The 15621-nt window shown below is 50.1% G+C and overlaps 2 protein-coding genes across 6 annotated transcripts in view; both read left to right on the top strand.

Annotated features, from left to right (window-relative positions):
* KDM4A (lysine demethylase 4A) overlaps positions 1 to 11580 on the top strand; it is a 41933-nt gene extending 30353 nt beyond the window's left edge. For both annotated transcript variants that reach the window (XM_080656526.1, XM_080656527.1), the window contains exons 14-22: positions 1069 to 1273; positions 1730 to 1806; positions 2511 to 2566; positions 4164 to 4272; positions 4904 to 5089; positions 6228 to 6398; positions 9667 to 9786; positions 10064 to 10156; positions 10289 to 11580. In XM_080656526.1, the coding sequence (XP_080512652.1) occupies positions 1069 to 1273; positions 1730 to 1806; positions 2511 to 2566; positions 4164 to 4272; positions 4904 to 5089; positions 6228 to 6398; positions 9667 to 9786; positions 10064 to 10156; positions 10289 to 10429 (1158 nt within the window). In that variant the 3' untranslated portion in view covers positions 10430 to 11580. The remainder of the gene's footprint in view (positions 1 to 1068; positions 1274 to 1729; positions 1807 to 2510; positions 2567 to 4163; positions 4273 to 4903; positions 5090 to 6227; positions 6399 to 9666; positions 9787 to 10063; positions 10157 to 10288) is intronic.
* A 1816-nt stretch (positions 11581 to 13396) lies between these two features.
* Positions 13397 to 15621, top strand: part of ST3GAL3 (ST3 beta-galactoside alpha-2,3-sialyltransferase 3) — a 178911-nt gene continuing 176686 nt past the window's right edge. For 2 of the 4 annotated variants that reach the window (XM_080656567.1, XM_080656565.1), the window contains exon 1: positions 13427 to 13657. The gene's annotated coding sequence lies outside the window, so the exon portion shown is untranslated. Of the gene's footprint in view, positions 13658 to 15621 lie in introns of all 4 variants that reach the window. The other 2 variants (XM_080656564.1, XM_080656566.1) reach the window with 2 other exon arrangements.

Here is a 15621-nt window from a genome sequence, read left to right as displayed (position 1 = left end):
TGGAACTTGGGAGGGTAGGAGTAGAGGCTTATGGGAGAGAGGGGCTGGGAAGGTGCTGAGGCTGCGCTCGGCTGTGCCCCTCCCGCTCCTGGGCGTTTGATGGCGTCACCATTATGGGTCTCTTTGGGTCTAGCTCTCGGAGGCCAGGAAGGCATCCACAGCAGCTTGTCCCAGGTGACCAGCTCAGTCTCAGCTGTGACCTGCCCAGGGTGGCATGTAAATAACCAGTCTTCCGATGGTGGTTAAAGTGGCATGGCTGCCACTGAGCCTGGCAGGGTGCCAGGTTCATGCTTGCCAAAGAATGGAACTTCAGACCAACACATTTTGGATTGAACTCACTGCTTCCTTCCATTGACGAAAAGCTGAACAAAAGGTCTACGTGTGCCCTTGCCTGTGAGGTGAAGTGAAAGGCCTGGCTGTACTGTCAGCAGATCTACTGAGTGCGGCTCAGTTTCATGAGTGGCATAGGCTTAGGGTTGACGTGTTTCTGGGTTCCATCCTTGTAGTGGGGGTGATGGTGCCACCCAGCGGTAGAGCCGGCGGATCTCTGTAGTCAGGAAGTTTGCCAAGAGGAGTATGTGGACATAATGATTTTCTGAAGGGGCCCCCAGGTGGGAATCGCAGGTTTCCCTGCAGCGCAGGTGACCTGAGGACATGGACCACCCGGGGAAATCAGCGCTGGCCCGTAGGGAGCACCTGCTCTGGGTGAGCTCCTTGGGGTGGGGCCACTGTGCGGTGCAGCACATAGGGGAGCCCGCAGTAGCAGCCTTGCTAACATCTCGGTGCATTTTATTACCAGTTGGTTTGGGAAGATTGAAATCCCAGTTGCTTCTTACCTCGCTCCCGTTTCCCAGTTGTCCCCGAGGGGCCTTTGTTTGGTGCTGCTGTGAGAAATTGAATTTGAGTCATTAGAAGTAACTTCAATTAGCAGCTCGGGGATAATGGCTGTGCACCCGGGAGCCGCAGCCATAGTCCTATCAGGGAGGGAGCGAGCTTCCTGCTGATGGAGCAGGTGGAGGCCCAGAGCGCAGGCATGTTCACTGAGGTGTGCTCTCGCTCTCTCCGTAGGTTGAGTTTGGAGGCCTCAGTCAGAACTGTGCAGATGCTCCAGATGTAGCCCCCCAGAAGCAGAGGACCAAGCCATTGATTCCAGAAATGTGCTTCACCACGACTGGCTGTAGCACGGACATCAACCTTTCCACCCCTTACCTCGAGGAGGATGGCACCAGCATCCTAGTTTCCTGCAAGAAGTGCAGTGTCCGGGTCCACGCCAGTGAGTGCCTCACCTTTTCTCTGTGTCCGGTCCTGGGGGTGTGGGCCTGCTTGTCGGAAGTCCTTGCCCCCATTGGCTTCTCCCCCAGCCTCCCCAGGGCCTCCCCAGTCCCCCAGTCTCCCAGAGCAAAGATTGCTTATGTGTCCTTGGAGAGTTTGTTATGATTGCGTTTGAGTTTCATGTGACTTCGAGTCTGTGCTTTCACAGCCGGCTCTGTGCTGGCCTCTTGGTTCACTTACTAGGAGGGGTTTGTCCTCACTCCTCACTAGGTGTTGGAACCAGTGAATCTACAGTGTCTGACCTTTTGAGGCTAAACCTTGGCGGCCTTGCTGGAATTCCGGGGTTTCTGTAAAATCTGGCTGTAGCTTTGGGATGTGCTGTATAGAATAGAGTTGCAAATCTTCATTCTGACTCAGGCCTCTGGGTTTCATTTGCTCACCTTGGTCTCCCTGTTAGGTTGCTATGGCGTCCCTCCCGCCAAGGCTTCTGAAGACTGGATGTGTTCTCGATGTTCAGCCAACGCCCTGGAGGAGGTGAGTGCGCCCACATTGTTACTCTCTTCCCTGTGAGACTTGGAGCTCGCTCAGGGCCAGACTATTTTCCGTGGACTTCCTGTCCCCAGCAGTCTGCACGGGGCCTGGGACACAGCCATGTTAGAGTGAGGGTTCTCAGAATAAATCGCCGTGACAGTGAGATGGGTGCTGCCCACCCATGGCAGGGCCTGGGTGGAATCGGGAAGCTGTGTTTGCTCTGTGGTGTCAGGACCAAGTAGAGATCCTCCTGTGGATGAGCCCTAACTCCCTTTAAAGAACTTAGCCACTGGGTTGGAGCACCAGAATGGGGCTTGGATGGTTCATTTTCTAGCTTTCTCTTCATCACCCCGCTCTCCCCCACCCCCAAACCTGGCAGTACCCACATAAGAGGCAGTCAGAACCCCACAGTGCCTCTGGTTTGAACAGGGTGTCCTTCGTGACTTTGCTTATAGTTGTTATTAACAGTAACAGCAAAGAGGATTATGTTAAGTCAAGTGAATACTTGGTGCACTTTATTTAGCCCCAGTGGCCTCTCTGTCTTCCTCCGGGGAGTCCTGGTTACAGGGCTGCGTGGGCGAAGCACACATGACATTTGGCTGCTTTCTTATGTGGAGGCTACAGCTGCCCAAAGGAAGTCGAGGGGGGAGCAGATTGGGTGTTAATGACTTGGTGGTAACCATACTCCTCCCCTCCCTTCTTGGCAGGACTGCTGTTTATGCTCATTACGAGGAGGAGCCCTGCAGAGAGCAAATGACGACAGGTGAGTTTGCGAGCAGTGTCTGAAATGTGTAGTTCCGAAGCAGCGCGCAAGGCGTGCGGGCAGTGGCTGCTCGTCAAAATGACTGATGAAGATTGGGAAAGCACATTGTTTGGAGCTGGAGTAGCATCTCCAAGACTAATTTAAAATGAGATGCCAGGGGAGTCAAGAAGTCCCCTTTCCAAGTCCATCTTCTCGCGTGAGGAAGAGCTGTGAGCAATGCCTCCTTTGCAGGTGCTAAGCTGGGCGCTGGAGGCTGTGAGGATCCTGCCGAGGTGGTTGCAGGGCTTTGTGGCTGGGAGTGAGGGCAGTTATTTTGCTGTGGACGGCCAGTGAGCACTCACCACAGGCAGGCCCTCCCTGCCTCGGACCTCCTGCTCAGAATGAGGGCGAGTGTCCTTAAGGAGGAGAGGGGGACATTGAGGAGAGCTCAGCCAAGACGACTCACTACTGAACCATACCTACAGATCTTTCTGGCCTTAGCCCGGAGCTGGGCTTCTCGGCTGTCAGGAGCCCATTTCCACTGAGCTGAGTCTTTGTGCTTGGTCTTCGTTTACTTGGTGAACGGGGTTTGGTACACACAGGTTGGTGGGCAGCCAGTGGTCAATACCCTGCTTCTAGCTAAAATCCTGTGGGAACTTGGAGCAACCTTCTGTCCAGCCTCCTGCCGCACAGGAACCGCTTTCGTGCTGTTCAGATGGACGCCACTCTGCTTGACTGCTCCCACTCCTTCAAAGGCACTTGCTGACATTACTTGAGGTCATCGTGTTCCTCACAATTGCAAGATAGCGCTGCTAAAGTCCTTCCATATTTGGAGTGGAAATGGCTCTGCTTGAGCATTGCACCTTTACTTTATAATCCTTGTTCGGCCCTGAAAGGCCATGCAAAAAAATCTGTTCCCATTCTCATATAATAGCTCTGTAATAGAGCAGACAGCGCTGGTAGTCCCAACTACCACTGTCTGTGGTAGGTTTCCACCTGGCTGATTGTAAGTGCTTTCACCATCTTCTTTCTCATCTTCGGGCATGACAGTTTCCTGTAATGTCCAGAACTTACTTCACCCTCTGAGGGTGTCCGTTGCACAGACCTGTCAAGTAAGTGGGTGCTTGGGCCAGACCTTAAAGAATGAATCTGCTGTGGATGAAGGGAGCAGAAGGGAGAGGTCATTTCAGCCCAGGGGCGGGTTTGAGCAAAGGCTGCAGGGGAAAGCCGTGAGTACCGGCAGATGGGGGCACAGTTGGAGATAATTTGAGGAAGCACCCAGGTCTTAAAGTAAAAGAGGTGTAGATAGAGCTCTCTAATTTATTCTCACTTCCCCAAACCTGCCACACTCAGCTCTGCTCACTGTGCAACAGATTGTGAGCGCGTTGGTGCTGGGAGAAGTGCAGCCCTGTGCTAACCCAGGGCCGTGTGGGGCCTCTTTCCACACTCATTGTGGAGACACTGTGGTTCTTACCTCACTGGGTCCCAGGAACTTGCTGGTGGAGGTAGCGGTCGTGTTGGGTAAGGGCAGAAGCACCATCTGTGGGCCAGCCTGAGGTGAGAAGGCCACAGGGCGTTGGAGCCTGACGTGACTGAGGTAGCCTTTCCCTTTTGGCAGATGGGTCCATGTCTCATGTGCTGTGGCAATTCTGGAAGCGAGGTTTGTCAACATTGCAGAAAGAAGTCCAGTGGATGTGAGCAAAATTCCCCTGCCGCGCTTCAAGCTGGTAAGGAAGTCAAGATGGGCCTGCAGACTCCACATCCTTACTCTGTTTACTAGTCACTTAGCACTTCTGAGGGCAGTCTCTGCTCGGCCAGTGGCCAGCCTTTACCCCTTGGTTATTTTATTTTACTTTTTTATTATTTATTTTATTTTATTATTTTTATTTATTTTATTTTTTTAAATATATTTCTTTATTGATTTCAGAGAGGAAGGGAGAGGGATAGAGAGATAGAAACATCAATGATGAGAGAGAATCATTGATCGGCTGCCTCCTGCACGCCCCCTATTGGGGATTGAGCCCACAACCCGGGCATGTGCCCTTGGCCGGAATTGAACCTGGAACCCTTCAGTCCGAAGACCGACGCTCTATCCACTGAGCCAAACCGGCTAGGGCTATTTTTATTTTTTTATACCCCTTGGTTTTGACCAGGGTTTGTGATACTCACCCTGTGGTTGAAGTACTTGATGAGGACACCTAGAATCAGACATGAGATCAAGAGGGTGTATGTGCCTCCCTGTTTGGGAAGGGAAGGAGGTTGACTCCTGCTGGCCTGGCTCTGCATTTGGGTCGGGGAAAGATAGAGTAGATTGCACTGCTAGTTCCTGGAGTCATTGGCTTGCTTCCTGTGTTGTAGAAATGTGTCTTCTGTAAGAAGCGGAGGAAAAGAACTGCCGGCTGCTGTGTGCAGTGTTCTCACGGCCGTTGCCCAACTGCCTTTCACGTGAGCTGTGCCCAGGCTGCAGGAGTGATGATGCAGCCGGATGACTGGCCTTTTGTCGTCTTCATTACCTGCTTTCGGCACAGGATTCCTAATTTGGAGGTGAGGGAGGGTGCCATTCTAGAATCCTCTTGACAGTTTCCAGGATCATTTTCTCTGCAGGCTGTTCGCTTATTGTGTCAGCAAATATCCCTCACGCATTATGTTTTATGAAGAGTGCTAATGAGTAAGGCATTAAGGGATGGCCCCCATCCATCTCTACTCCCTGCCTGGCACTTCCTAATTCAGTGGCACCAAACTGCTTGTGGTTGATTTCATTCTGATCATCTGTTTACTTGTTTGCCTCTCCTCCAAGATAAACTCCTTGAGGTCCATATTTTATTAGTCCGAGTGTCCCTACTACTTAACACAGTGTCAGGGACATAGCAGAAGCTCTGCAATGTGAACTGATGGGGAGAGCTTCCAGCAGTTAGCCAACCACCATACATACAGTGGAGATTTTGAACTTCTCTAAATGTTGAAGCTCAGAGGAAGGTACATGTAATTTTTAGCTAGAGGAGTTTCATGGAAGGGTTTGGGTAGAAAGTAGTGTTTGAAGTGGGTCTTAAAACAATAAGTAGTAATTGGGAGTAGGAGGGCATTCCAGGCTTCAGAAACAGAACAGATAAGTCTTGGAAGAATGAACTTGTAAGACTGGCCCTGAGACCCTGGCGGGGACGATACTGAAGGGCAAGCAGCTCTGTAGGGTGAATGCCGGGACTCTGTAATGCCATTAGATGAGGAGAACTGTTCCAGTATTATGATTTTGAGCTACATTTTAAAAATTTGTCAGTCTGGTGCATTGAAGGAATAATAAGACTGAGTTAGGGAGACCAGTTAGCCTGGGAGAGACACAAGGTCTGAAATGGGAACATATAGGTAGAGCTTTGGGGTCACATCTAACCCTTTCCCCTCTACTGAAGTCCTTGCTGGCTGACTGGATTTTTGTCTTTCAGAGAAGTATTTTTCTGAGCACGAGTGGTGGTCTGCAGTTAGTTAGGGGCTTAGGAAGATGGAAAAATAGTTGATGTAAGAATGAGACTCTGGAGGAGTAAAAGCCTGAGGTAGCATTGCATCCTGGCTCTGGGAGGGAAGTAGAAGTTTTGTTGTGAAACCGGGTAGTGATTTTGTGATTATCAGTTGCACTTTTCATCCTTAAATGGATAGCCTTGTGGGAGTAACTCAAGCATGTTTTTTCCAGCGTGCCAAGGGGGCCTTGCAGAGTATCACTGCAGGCCAGAAGGTCATCAGCAAGCACAAGAACGGCCGCTTCTACCAGTGTGAGGTGGTCAGGCTCACCACTGAGACCTTCTATGAAGTCAACTTTGATGATGGCTCCTTCAGCGACAATCTCTATCCTGAGGACATAGTGGTAACTTCTGAAGGGAGCTTCTTGGGCAGTTTGGGACCAGGGTATTTCTAGGTCTGGCTGGGAGACAATTCATTGTGGGCCTTCCTATTCTAGTCAAGCCCATGATTTCATCAGTTGGACCCAGAACAAAAAAGCCTTTGTACTGTACTGGTCTTTCCATGCAAATGAAGTTGTCTGCTGCTGGGGTACGGAGCTACCTCTAGCACAGAGGTGGGAATGTCCAGCCTGCGGGCCATATAAGGCCTGCGAAATCATTTGGTCTGGGCCTGCCAAGGCTTTAGAGGTGAGGTAATTAAATGTTTGACCAAATATAGCAGGCTAATTTAAAAAAAAATTTTTTTTTAAAATATATTTTTTTATTGATATTTCACAGAGAGGAAGGGAGAGGGATAGAGAGCTAGAAACATCGATGAGAGAGAAACATTGGTCAGCTGCCTCCTGTACACCCCCCACTGGGGATGTGCCCGCAACCAAGGTACATGCCCTTGACCGGAATCGAACCCGGGACCCTTCAGTCCACAGGCCGACGCTCTATCCACTGAGCCAAACCGGTTTTGGCTTAAAAATTTTTATTGATTTTTTTACAGAGAGGAAGGGAGAGGGAGAAAGAGTTTGAAACATCAGTGAGAGAGAAACATCCATCAGCTGCCTCCTGCACCCTCCCTACTTGGGGATGTGCCCACAACCAAGGTACATGCCCTTGACCGGAATCGAACCTGGGACCCTTCAGTCTGCAGGCTGACGCTCTATCCACTGAGCCAAACCGGTTAGGGCACAGGCTAATTTTTTAAGTTGATAATTGTATGGCCTGTGAATGATCTAAATATCCAAATGGCCCTTGGCAGAAAAGGTTCCCTGCACCTGTTCTAGGAGCTCACAGGAATCAGCATTTTTCTGCATTTCTCTGAAACATGCTTGTATTTCTGTCTAAACTACCCTTGAAGGCATTCTACTGCCGTGAGGGGGCCCAGGCTTTGGGATCAGGCCCGTGTTCATGAACCAGCACCACCGCTTAGTAGCTGTGTGGATTTGGGAGAATTACCCAGCAAGCTATCTCTTTTTTTATTATTTTTTAAAAAATATATTTTTATTGATTTCAGAGAGGAAGAAAGAGGGAGAGATAGAAACATCAATGATGAGAGAGAATCATCGATCTGCTGCCTCTTGCATGCCCCCGACTGGGGATGGAACCCGAAATCATGTACTCTGATCAGGAATTGAACCGTGACCTCCTGGTTTATAAGGTTGATGCTCAGCCACTGACCCACACCAACTGGGCAGCTTTTGGTTTTTTACAGCAGAAGGTTTTGGGGCTGAGCAGAAACTGCTTGGAGACACCTCTGGCCTGCTTATCTCATCAACACCTGAGACACCAGCCCTGCCTGGACCCAGTCCTAGCTTTCCTGGCTCAGTATTGAGGACTTAGTTCAGGTTTCCCCTACCCCTGCCTCGCTTTTTCAGGTATTAAACTAAGCATCAAGGTAGTGGGACTGAGCTACTTCTTTTAACAATCAGGTATTTTCCCCGTTTATACCACATTAGCAATGCAGTACTAAAAGCACATTCATTAGTTATAACAAGGTAGTAAAGATTATAGTAACACTGTTTATGGAAATAAAGTAGGTATGATTTATTAAGCTCTCCAGTGTGCCAGGCAGTATGCTAAGTGCTTTACGTCAAGTATTTCTGTCACCTCTCATACCAGCTCTGAGAAGTGGGTGGTATTATCTCTTAACTTATAGAACAGTGATCTTGGGACTCTTCCTCTACAAGTTACTGAGGACCTCACAGAACTTGTGTTTTGTGGGTTATGTCGATCAATATTTACTCTATTAGAAATTAAAATCGAGCCGAAACCGGTTTGGCTCAGTGGATAGAGCGTCAGCCTGCGGACTGAAGGGTCCCGGGTTCGATTCCGGTCAAGGGCATGTACCTTGGTTGCGGGCACGTCCCCAGTGGGGGGCGTGCAGGAGGCAGCTGATCGATGTTTCTCTCTCATCGATGTTTCTAACTGTCTATCCGTCTCCCTTCCTCTCTGTAAAATATCAATAAAATATATTTAAAAAAAAAAAAGAAATTAAAATCGAGATTAATTGATTTGAAATAATCCACTATTAATGAAACATAATTTCCTTTTATTTTATTTATTTTTTAAAAGCTTACTTATCTTTATTGTTGAGGCTAAAAATAACTTCCTCTTAAAACAAAAATATTAGGAAGAATGCCATTTTTTTTTTAATATATTTTTATTGATATTTTACAGAGAGGAAGGGAGAGGGATAGAGAGCTAGAAATATCAATGAGAGAGAAACATCGATCAGCCGCCTCCTGCACACCCCCCACTGGGGATGTGCCCGCAACCAATGTACATGCCCTTGACCGGAATCGAACCCGGGACCCTTCAGTCCGCAGGCCGACGCTCTATCCACTGAGCCAAACCGGTTTCGGCAAGAATGCCATTTTTTAATAATTTTACAAATATCTTTAATGTCATATCTTCAGTCTGTTGCAATTTATTGTTTTGGTTAAAATATATGAAGAAAATTTAGTCTTGCAGACAAATGTAATTGGAAAGGGGAGGAGAATTTTAATAGCCTTTCAGATAATTGAATCTGAAAGCAGGTCAGTGAACTGCATGCCTGTTACATTAAAGTCCATTGGTCTCTGTAGAATGGATCTGAGAATGGCTCTCTCACCTGTGCATGATTTTATAACATTATACATACTAGTGCAATGGGCTGTGCAAACCTTTTCAACGTTAAATTTTCGTATACACTATCAAAATCACATTCATTTGTATAACTAATCTCAGAAAAATCTTTAAATTTTGGGAAACTTCAAGCTCAAGTTGGTGATGTAACTTTCCTGAAATCCTAATTTGTGTTTGAAAGCTTCGATTTTTGTCATTGGCAATACTTGATACTGTCAGTTGTTTTCTTTGAAGTGGCAGGTTCACTTCATTCATTTTCAAGATGTCTGCCAATACCCAAGTCTGAATATGTTCGTAACCGTACCATCGTTAGTTGCTCTGTCATTTTTTCAAGTAAAGCTTATGTTCCATGCAAAAAGCAGCTTCTTCAACTCACAACTCAAACAGTTACACAGCATTTCCCTGAAGACCATCATCATGCCTCGGCATGAGCAAGTGCCTTGAGTATTTCCACAGGAGCAGCAATTCGTCCTGGTTCATTCTTTCCTGAGGTAGATGGTGGTTACCACTGTGCTCACATGGACATCCTCTCGCTCTTTTCTCTTACTGTTCCTTCAGAGTCAGGATTGTCTCCAATTGGGTCCTCCTGCTGAAGGAGAAGTGGTTCAAGTGCGGTGGACAGATGGCCAAGTCTATGGAGCCAAGTTCGTGGCCTCCCACCCCATCCAGATGTACCAGGTAGCCAAAGGTTTGAGGGTTGGGAGAGTACCTGATTAATTCAGTGTTTCCTCTCGGGCCAGAGGTGTGTCTTTGCTCTTTGGAGAGCTAAGGGAGTCCGGAACAACCCTTTCAGAGCTAGGGGCTGCCCTGTGTCCAGTCTGCCAGCTGTGGCTTCAAACATGGCAGTCCTTCAGTGTTCTGATTTCTTCCTATGACTACAGGAAGTGGCCCGTGTGCATGGTGGCCCAGAGAGAGAGTCAGGGATATCTTAGCAAAGCCTGTGTTTCCTTGGTAGGTGGAGTTTGAGGATGGCTCACAGCTTGTGGTTAAGAGAGATGATGTATACACGCTGGATGAAGAGCTTCCCAAGAGAGTCAAGTCTAGACTGGTGAGTGTGTTCTGTGTGCCCTGGGTTCCTGACTGGGAGGAAGGGAGCAAGGCAAGGATGTGTCTCTTTTTTTTTTTTTTCTCATGGTGGTTGGCCACAAAGTGCTCATTTGGCTTGCCTGTTCTTCTGTAGTCAGTAGCCTCAGACATGCGCTTCAATGAGATTTTCACGGAGAAGGAGGTTAAACAGGAAAAGAAACGGCAGCGAGTTATCAACTCAAGATACCGGGAAGATTACATTGAGCCTGCACTATACCGGGCCATCATGGAGTAGGTGCTTCCAGGAGCCAAGAGATTCCCAGCCACCAAGGCGAGAACCCTCTGGAGGTTCCACAGCACAGCAGACCCTTCGAACTCTGAAGTCTCTAAAATGAAGTTGTAAAATGCAAAGGGATGAAATAACCAACCCCATCATCTTCTCACCCCACCCTCATCACATTCACCTCTAGTGAAAGGATAAGCTGTTCTTGGACTTGTGGCAGCAGCCGCTGAGCGCCCACTGAGGGGCTGAGCACTGGAATGCTGTGGCTGCATGGTCTCTAATGGGGTCGACTATGCTAGCTGGACTGGTTGCCCTGTTCTTGGCCTAGAACTTAGTTTCCTAATGATCACCTGCACCCACTAGGAAGAGGTGCTGGTGCTTGCCCCCCCTCCCTTCCCCCTTTTGTATTTATGTGTGTGTGTGTGTGTGTGTGTGTGTGTGTGTGTGTGTGTTTGGTCTGGACCAGCTTTTGCCAGCCCCTGGCCTTTATTTCCTTCCTTTGCCTATCCAGGGCAAACAAAATGTGAAATTCTGCCCTCAGCTGAGCTGAATAAGGGCCCCTGGGGTTGGCTGGAGATGGGTGTGGCGTCTGTCCCTTGAACTGCCTCAAGGGAATGCTGGCAAAGCTGCAGTGTTGAGATACTAAGGAGCTAAGGCCACCTCTTTGTCCCCTCTTGAAGAAGAGAGGGGTAACATGGGTGTGTGCCCACATCTCTCTAGACACAGAGCCCCTGTGGCACAGTATTAGAGGCTGTGGGTGGGGAATACCATGCAGGAGGATCTTAATGATGGGAGCAGGCAGAGCCTGGTGGTGATTCAACAGAAAATTGCAATCAGTGTGGGAGCTGGGAGGGTTAAGATGAATTGGGGCCACTGGTGGCCAGGGGCAGGTTTGCCCCTGGTCTGGGGATGGGAGGGAGTGGATATGAGGGAGTGGGGTGGGACTGGGGGGCAACACTGAAGGGGTTAAACAGGATTTTGCTCCTCATGAATTTGTTTGCCTGGGCCCAGGATTGGAGGGCTTCACACCTGTACCCTGTGTATACAAGAATCAGATTTATAATATTTCCCTGGTTTTTGTTACTTATGAACGCTATAAACCAAATTATTTTGAAAACTGGTGCATCACCTTGTCCTTAGCAATAAAATGTCTTGAGCAGAGGATTGGCTGTGTCTGCCCCAAGGAGCCCGAGTGGCCCAGGGTCAGGCTGGGGGTGTGTCTAGAGGCATGGCTCTGGCGCAGGGCCATGTATTAAGAAGACTCAGTGTGGAAAGATCTAGGAAGCTGTCCTGAAGATGGGTTCCTTGTCAAGTTCTGGTGCTGCAGCGTGGTGGGACGGGGAGCAGAGGCACCTCTGGCCTTGAGCACCCATTGTTTCCCCTGCTTTAGAGACTGCAAGGAGGGGTAATAAAGGAAAGACCAGACCACCAGTCAACCTGTAGAACTGAATTTGATCTCTCACTTCTGGCTCATTTCATTGAGCCGGTCAAGTTCATCCCAGAATCTCTGTTCCATACAAATTGTGGAGCCAGCTTGAAAGGGAGTACATTTTAGGTGCTAGAAGAGCAAGGGACTTGACCCCCAGGGGGTCTTGAAGCTGCTCTGAGCTGTCTAGTTGGTGAGAAGCTTCCCTACAGGAAGACCTAGTCCCGGTGCTAGGTGGGCCCCTGAGGTCCAGGTGGACAGGGATAACACAGCAGCAGGCCAGGGAGGAGCCGGGGAATAGGTGCTGGACCTGGGCACAGCACAGCTGCTCCAGTTGGTCCCTGGGTGGCCTCTCTGTTCCATGGCCCTGTCCAGGTGCCGGAGAGGCGTGGGTCAACTCAACAATTAGTGCTTCTCTGGTCCTGGGCTTGGGAGGTGGCTGCTTCCTGGTGTCTCATTCTGGGGGGCGGAGCAGCAGGTTTCAAAGACACTATTCTATGCCAGCTCCCTCCTGGGGCCAAGAAAGGGAGGCTGGGTTTTTGTGCAGCACCCACTGATTCCCGGGGGGTCACTGGGTAAGATGGCAGAGGCAGGCCTTAGTGGGTTGGTGAGCCGTGCCTTTGGAGGAGAGGAACACCTCTCCAGACTTGGCCGGTCCCGCTACCTCCACGACCCGCCTTCCTTAGAGCACCTGCATAGCTGGGATTCTTGATCTTATCCCAGCAGAGTTCTTATCTATTTTTCTAGAAAGTTTATGCTTTTTATTTTGGTCAGCCTGGTAACGACGGGGAAACAAACATTTAAAGAGGTAATGAGAGTTTGTTTAGATCACACACAACCTGCAGTTCGGAACTCCCTCACTGTGCCAGCCTGTCAGGCAGGCGGCTCTTGGAGGCCTGTTTGCCAGGGCAAACTGCCCTCCTTTTAGGATTTTTGGGTTGGCAACCAAGGATTGCAGCCGGACCGTACCTCTTCCCACCTGCTGGGCTGAGGGAGTGGAGTGGGAGAGAGCCAGGACCTCCACAGCTGCAAAGGCTAAACGGACTGGGACGGGGCGGGGTGGTCCTGTCCCCAGACAAAATTTTTTTGCGAGGCTCTGAAATTGATGGTACTGAAGCGCAGCTTGGGAACCCTGCCCACTCTCACCCCACAAGATGGGGCAGGGTCGCCCAATCCCTGGAGGTCCAAAGCCTTGGGCCTCGGGAAACATACTGGCAGCGTTCCTCTGCGTGGAACGCCCGTGGCCACCCGGCTGCGCCCACCGCACGGGTGAAGAAACAGGCCCTGGAGAGGCTGGGTCGTGCCGGAGGACAGCGAGCCCTGCGGGCATCAGAACGCGCGCCTCTGGGCAGTGAAACCAGGCGAGAAGGAAGCCTCCGGCGGAACGTGCTGCTGAGCGCGCACGGCGGGACCGCGGCACCCCCTGCAGCCCCGCACCGCCCGCATCCCCAGTCCCCGAGGAGGGCGGGGAGGGCGGGCGGGCCGGGAAACTCGGGGCTCCCGTGCCATTGGGCCACTTGTGCCCGTGCCTGCCCACTACCCTGCCTCCGCGCGCCGATTGGCCGCGGACGCCGACTCCCGGCGAGGAGCTGAGGCGGAGAGCGGGATTGGTGGTCCCGCCGTCCCCGGGTCGCGGCCGCGCGCTCCGCCCGGCGCTGCGTCCCCACTATGGCGGCGCCCATGCCGCCCACCGTGTCCTGGGCGCCCTCCGGGGTCCCCCGCGGCTGCCGCCGCCGTCGCCTCCGCCGTCGCCTCCGTCTTCCCGCCCGCGTCGGGCCGGGCGCCGCCTCTCCGCTGCCGTTCTCTCCGCTGCGGTAAGGGCCCGTCCTGCGTGTGTCGGGGCGCAGCCGCCACCGCAGCTAACGGTCACCGAGATCCTCGCTCTCCCCTCCCCCGCCGTCCCCGGGCTGGGCCGGGCGCGGAGCCGGCGCGCGCTAATGCTGGGGAATAATGAGGTCCGGCTGGGCCTGGGGGTTCGGGCAGGAAGACCAGTCCCTGGACGACCTCCCTTGGGTATGGGCAGGGGCTGCCAGGCCTGAGGGAGAGGACGGCTGGACCCAGACCGAATGGCCTGAGGTCATCTACGCGCGAGACCCCGCCGCGCCGCGCACCGTGGCGCGGAGGGAGGACACGGTCAGGCCGGCCTCGGCCGTGGGAAGAGGAAGGAAAAGTGCAGGGCAGCCTGAACGGGCATCGGCGGGGGACGGGGAGCGGTGGTCGGTGCTCACTGCCCTACTGGCACCAGGTGTTTACTAGTAGGGGGCCAGGGTCAGTGTGATTGGCATAGTACGCATCCCTGGCTTCCTTTCCTTCTGACACTTCTCCCTGCTGTTTATTCGCTCACGCTTGCAAGAGGAAATGTCTTAGCGATGAGGTTTGGTTAGGATAGTGTCCCACGAATATTTTGGATTCCTTTTTGCAACAGTGCTATTTTTATAATTCCTTAATAAACTTTATTTCTATTTGTGTTCCCCTGGCATGAGGAAGGAGTGAAACGCAACTGAATCATTGTAGTTAATTGAGAGAGGGACCAGGGAAGGCAGCTGTTACTTTGTTAACACACACACACACCATTTTTCTATGGATACACCTTGAATGATCTATACCAGCGATTTTCAGTCAGTGTGCGGCAAGAATTTTTAAAACATGCAGTAACTCACTATTTAGTCAGGGGTACTGACCTCTTTTCCCTTAGCTTGTAAAATAACAAAGGACATCAGCCAACACAAAAATAACTATCCGGTGTGAATGAATCAAAATTTCACCGTTTTTTTGTTGTTGTTTTTTTTTGTCTGATCAGCAAAAAATATAACATTTTCTGGTATGCCGCAGAATTTTAGTAGTTTATGTGTTCCATGAGATGAAAAGGCTGATCTTATCTATATACTTTGGCTAGTTGAACAGGAAGGTGGGGAAAAAGCACTTATTAGGATCTGAAAGTAAAATAATCAGCATGGAAAAGTAGGTTATTTCTAGGTCATAATCACCCTGGAGTGATGATCACTGAACTGTGGTACACCTTCAAGTCAAAAGGATTAAAAGGAAGCTGGCACAAAAATTTATGACAAAAGGGTATTTTCAAATAATCTCAAGGCAATATGACAGCTCTAACGATTAAAGATTCTTAACTGAAGGACATTTTGAAGTATTAAGTGATGAATCTCTCCATTTCACATGTCACATGAGGGAATAAGATGTGCATATTCTTAGAAACTAATTGGTTTTGGATAATCCATAGTGTCTATTGAGTATATATTGGGTGCAAAGCAATACAGATGTGGGGAACTCAAGACATATTTAATGGGCTTATAAGTTGTGTGAATAAAGAGCATCCTGGAAATTGGTTATCTAATGATATGGTGTCTAGAATTCTGAGGCAGTGGATACTATAAGACTGCAGGAAAAGGAGTTCAGTTGAGCATGAGTGGGAAGGCCTGGGTGGATGATGAGGCAGGAGAAGTGAGGAAATGAGAAATCGAGGATGGTAGAGAATGGTAAAGGCGGCAGGGGAGAACCTGGAATGCTTGTGGTGGTTCCAGGGAGCTTCCTGTTGGAAAAAGCAGGCTGTAAGATAGTATCAAATCAAGAAGCAACTTTTCCTAGATGGAGCAAAGGATAAACAAGTAGTAGTTACTTCAGAAGACACTGCAGCCAGCCATTAGAAAAGACGCACAGCAACACCTTATTTGCCTTGTTACTTTGCTGATTAACCTCAGCTATGTGTTTTTTTCTTCCCCTGGGTTCAGCTGGTTGCTGGGTCTTTTTTTCTTTTCTTCTT

This window comes from Plecotus auritus, assembly GCF_963455305.1.
Source record: "Plecotus auritus genome assembly, chromosome: 2".
Lineage (NCBI taxonomy): Eukaryota > Metazoa > Chordata > Mammalia > Chiroptera > Vespertilionidae > Plecotus > Plecotus auritus.
Note: the sequence above shows the minus strand (reverse complement) of the source record. Positions and strands in the feature narration are given on the sequence as shown.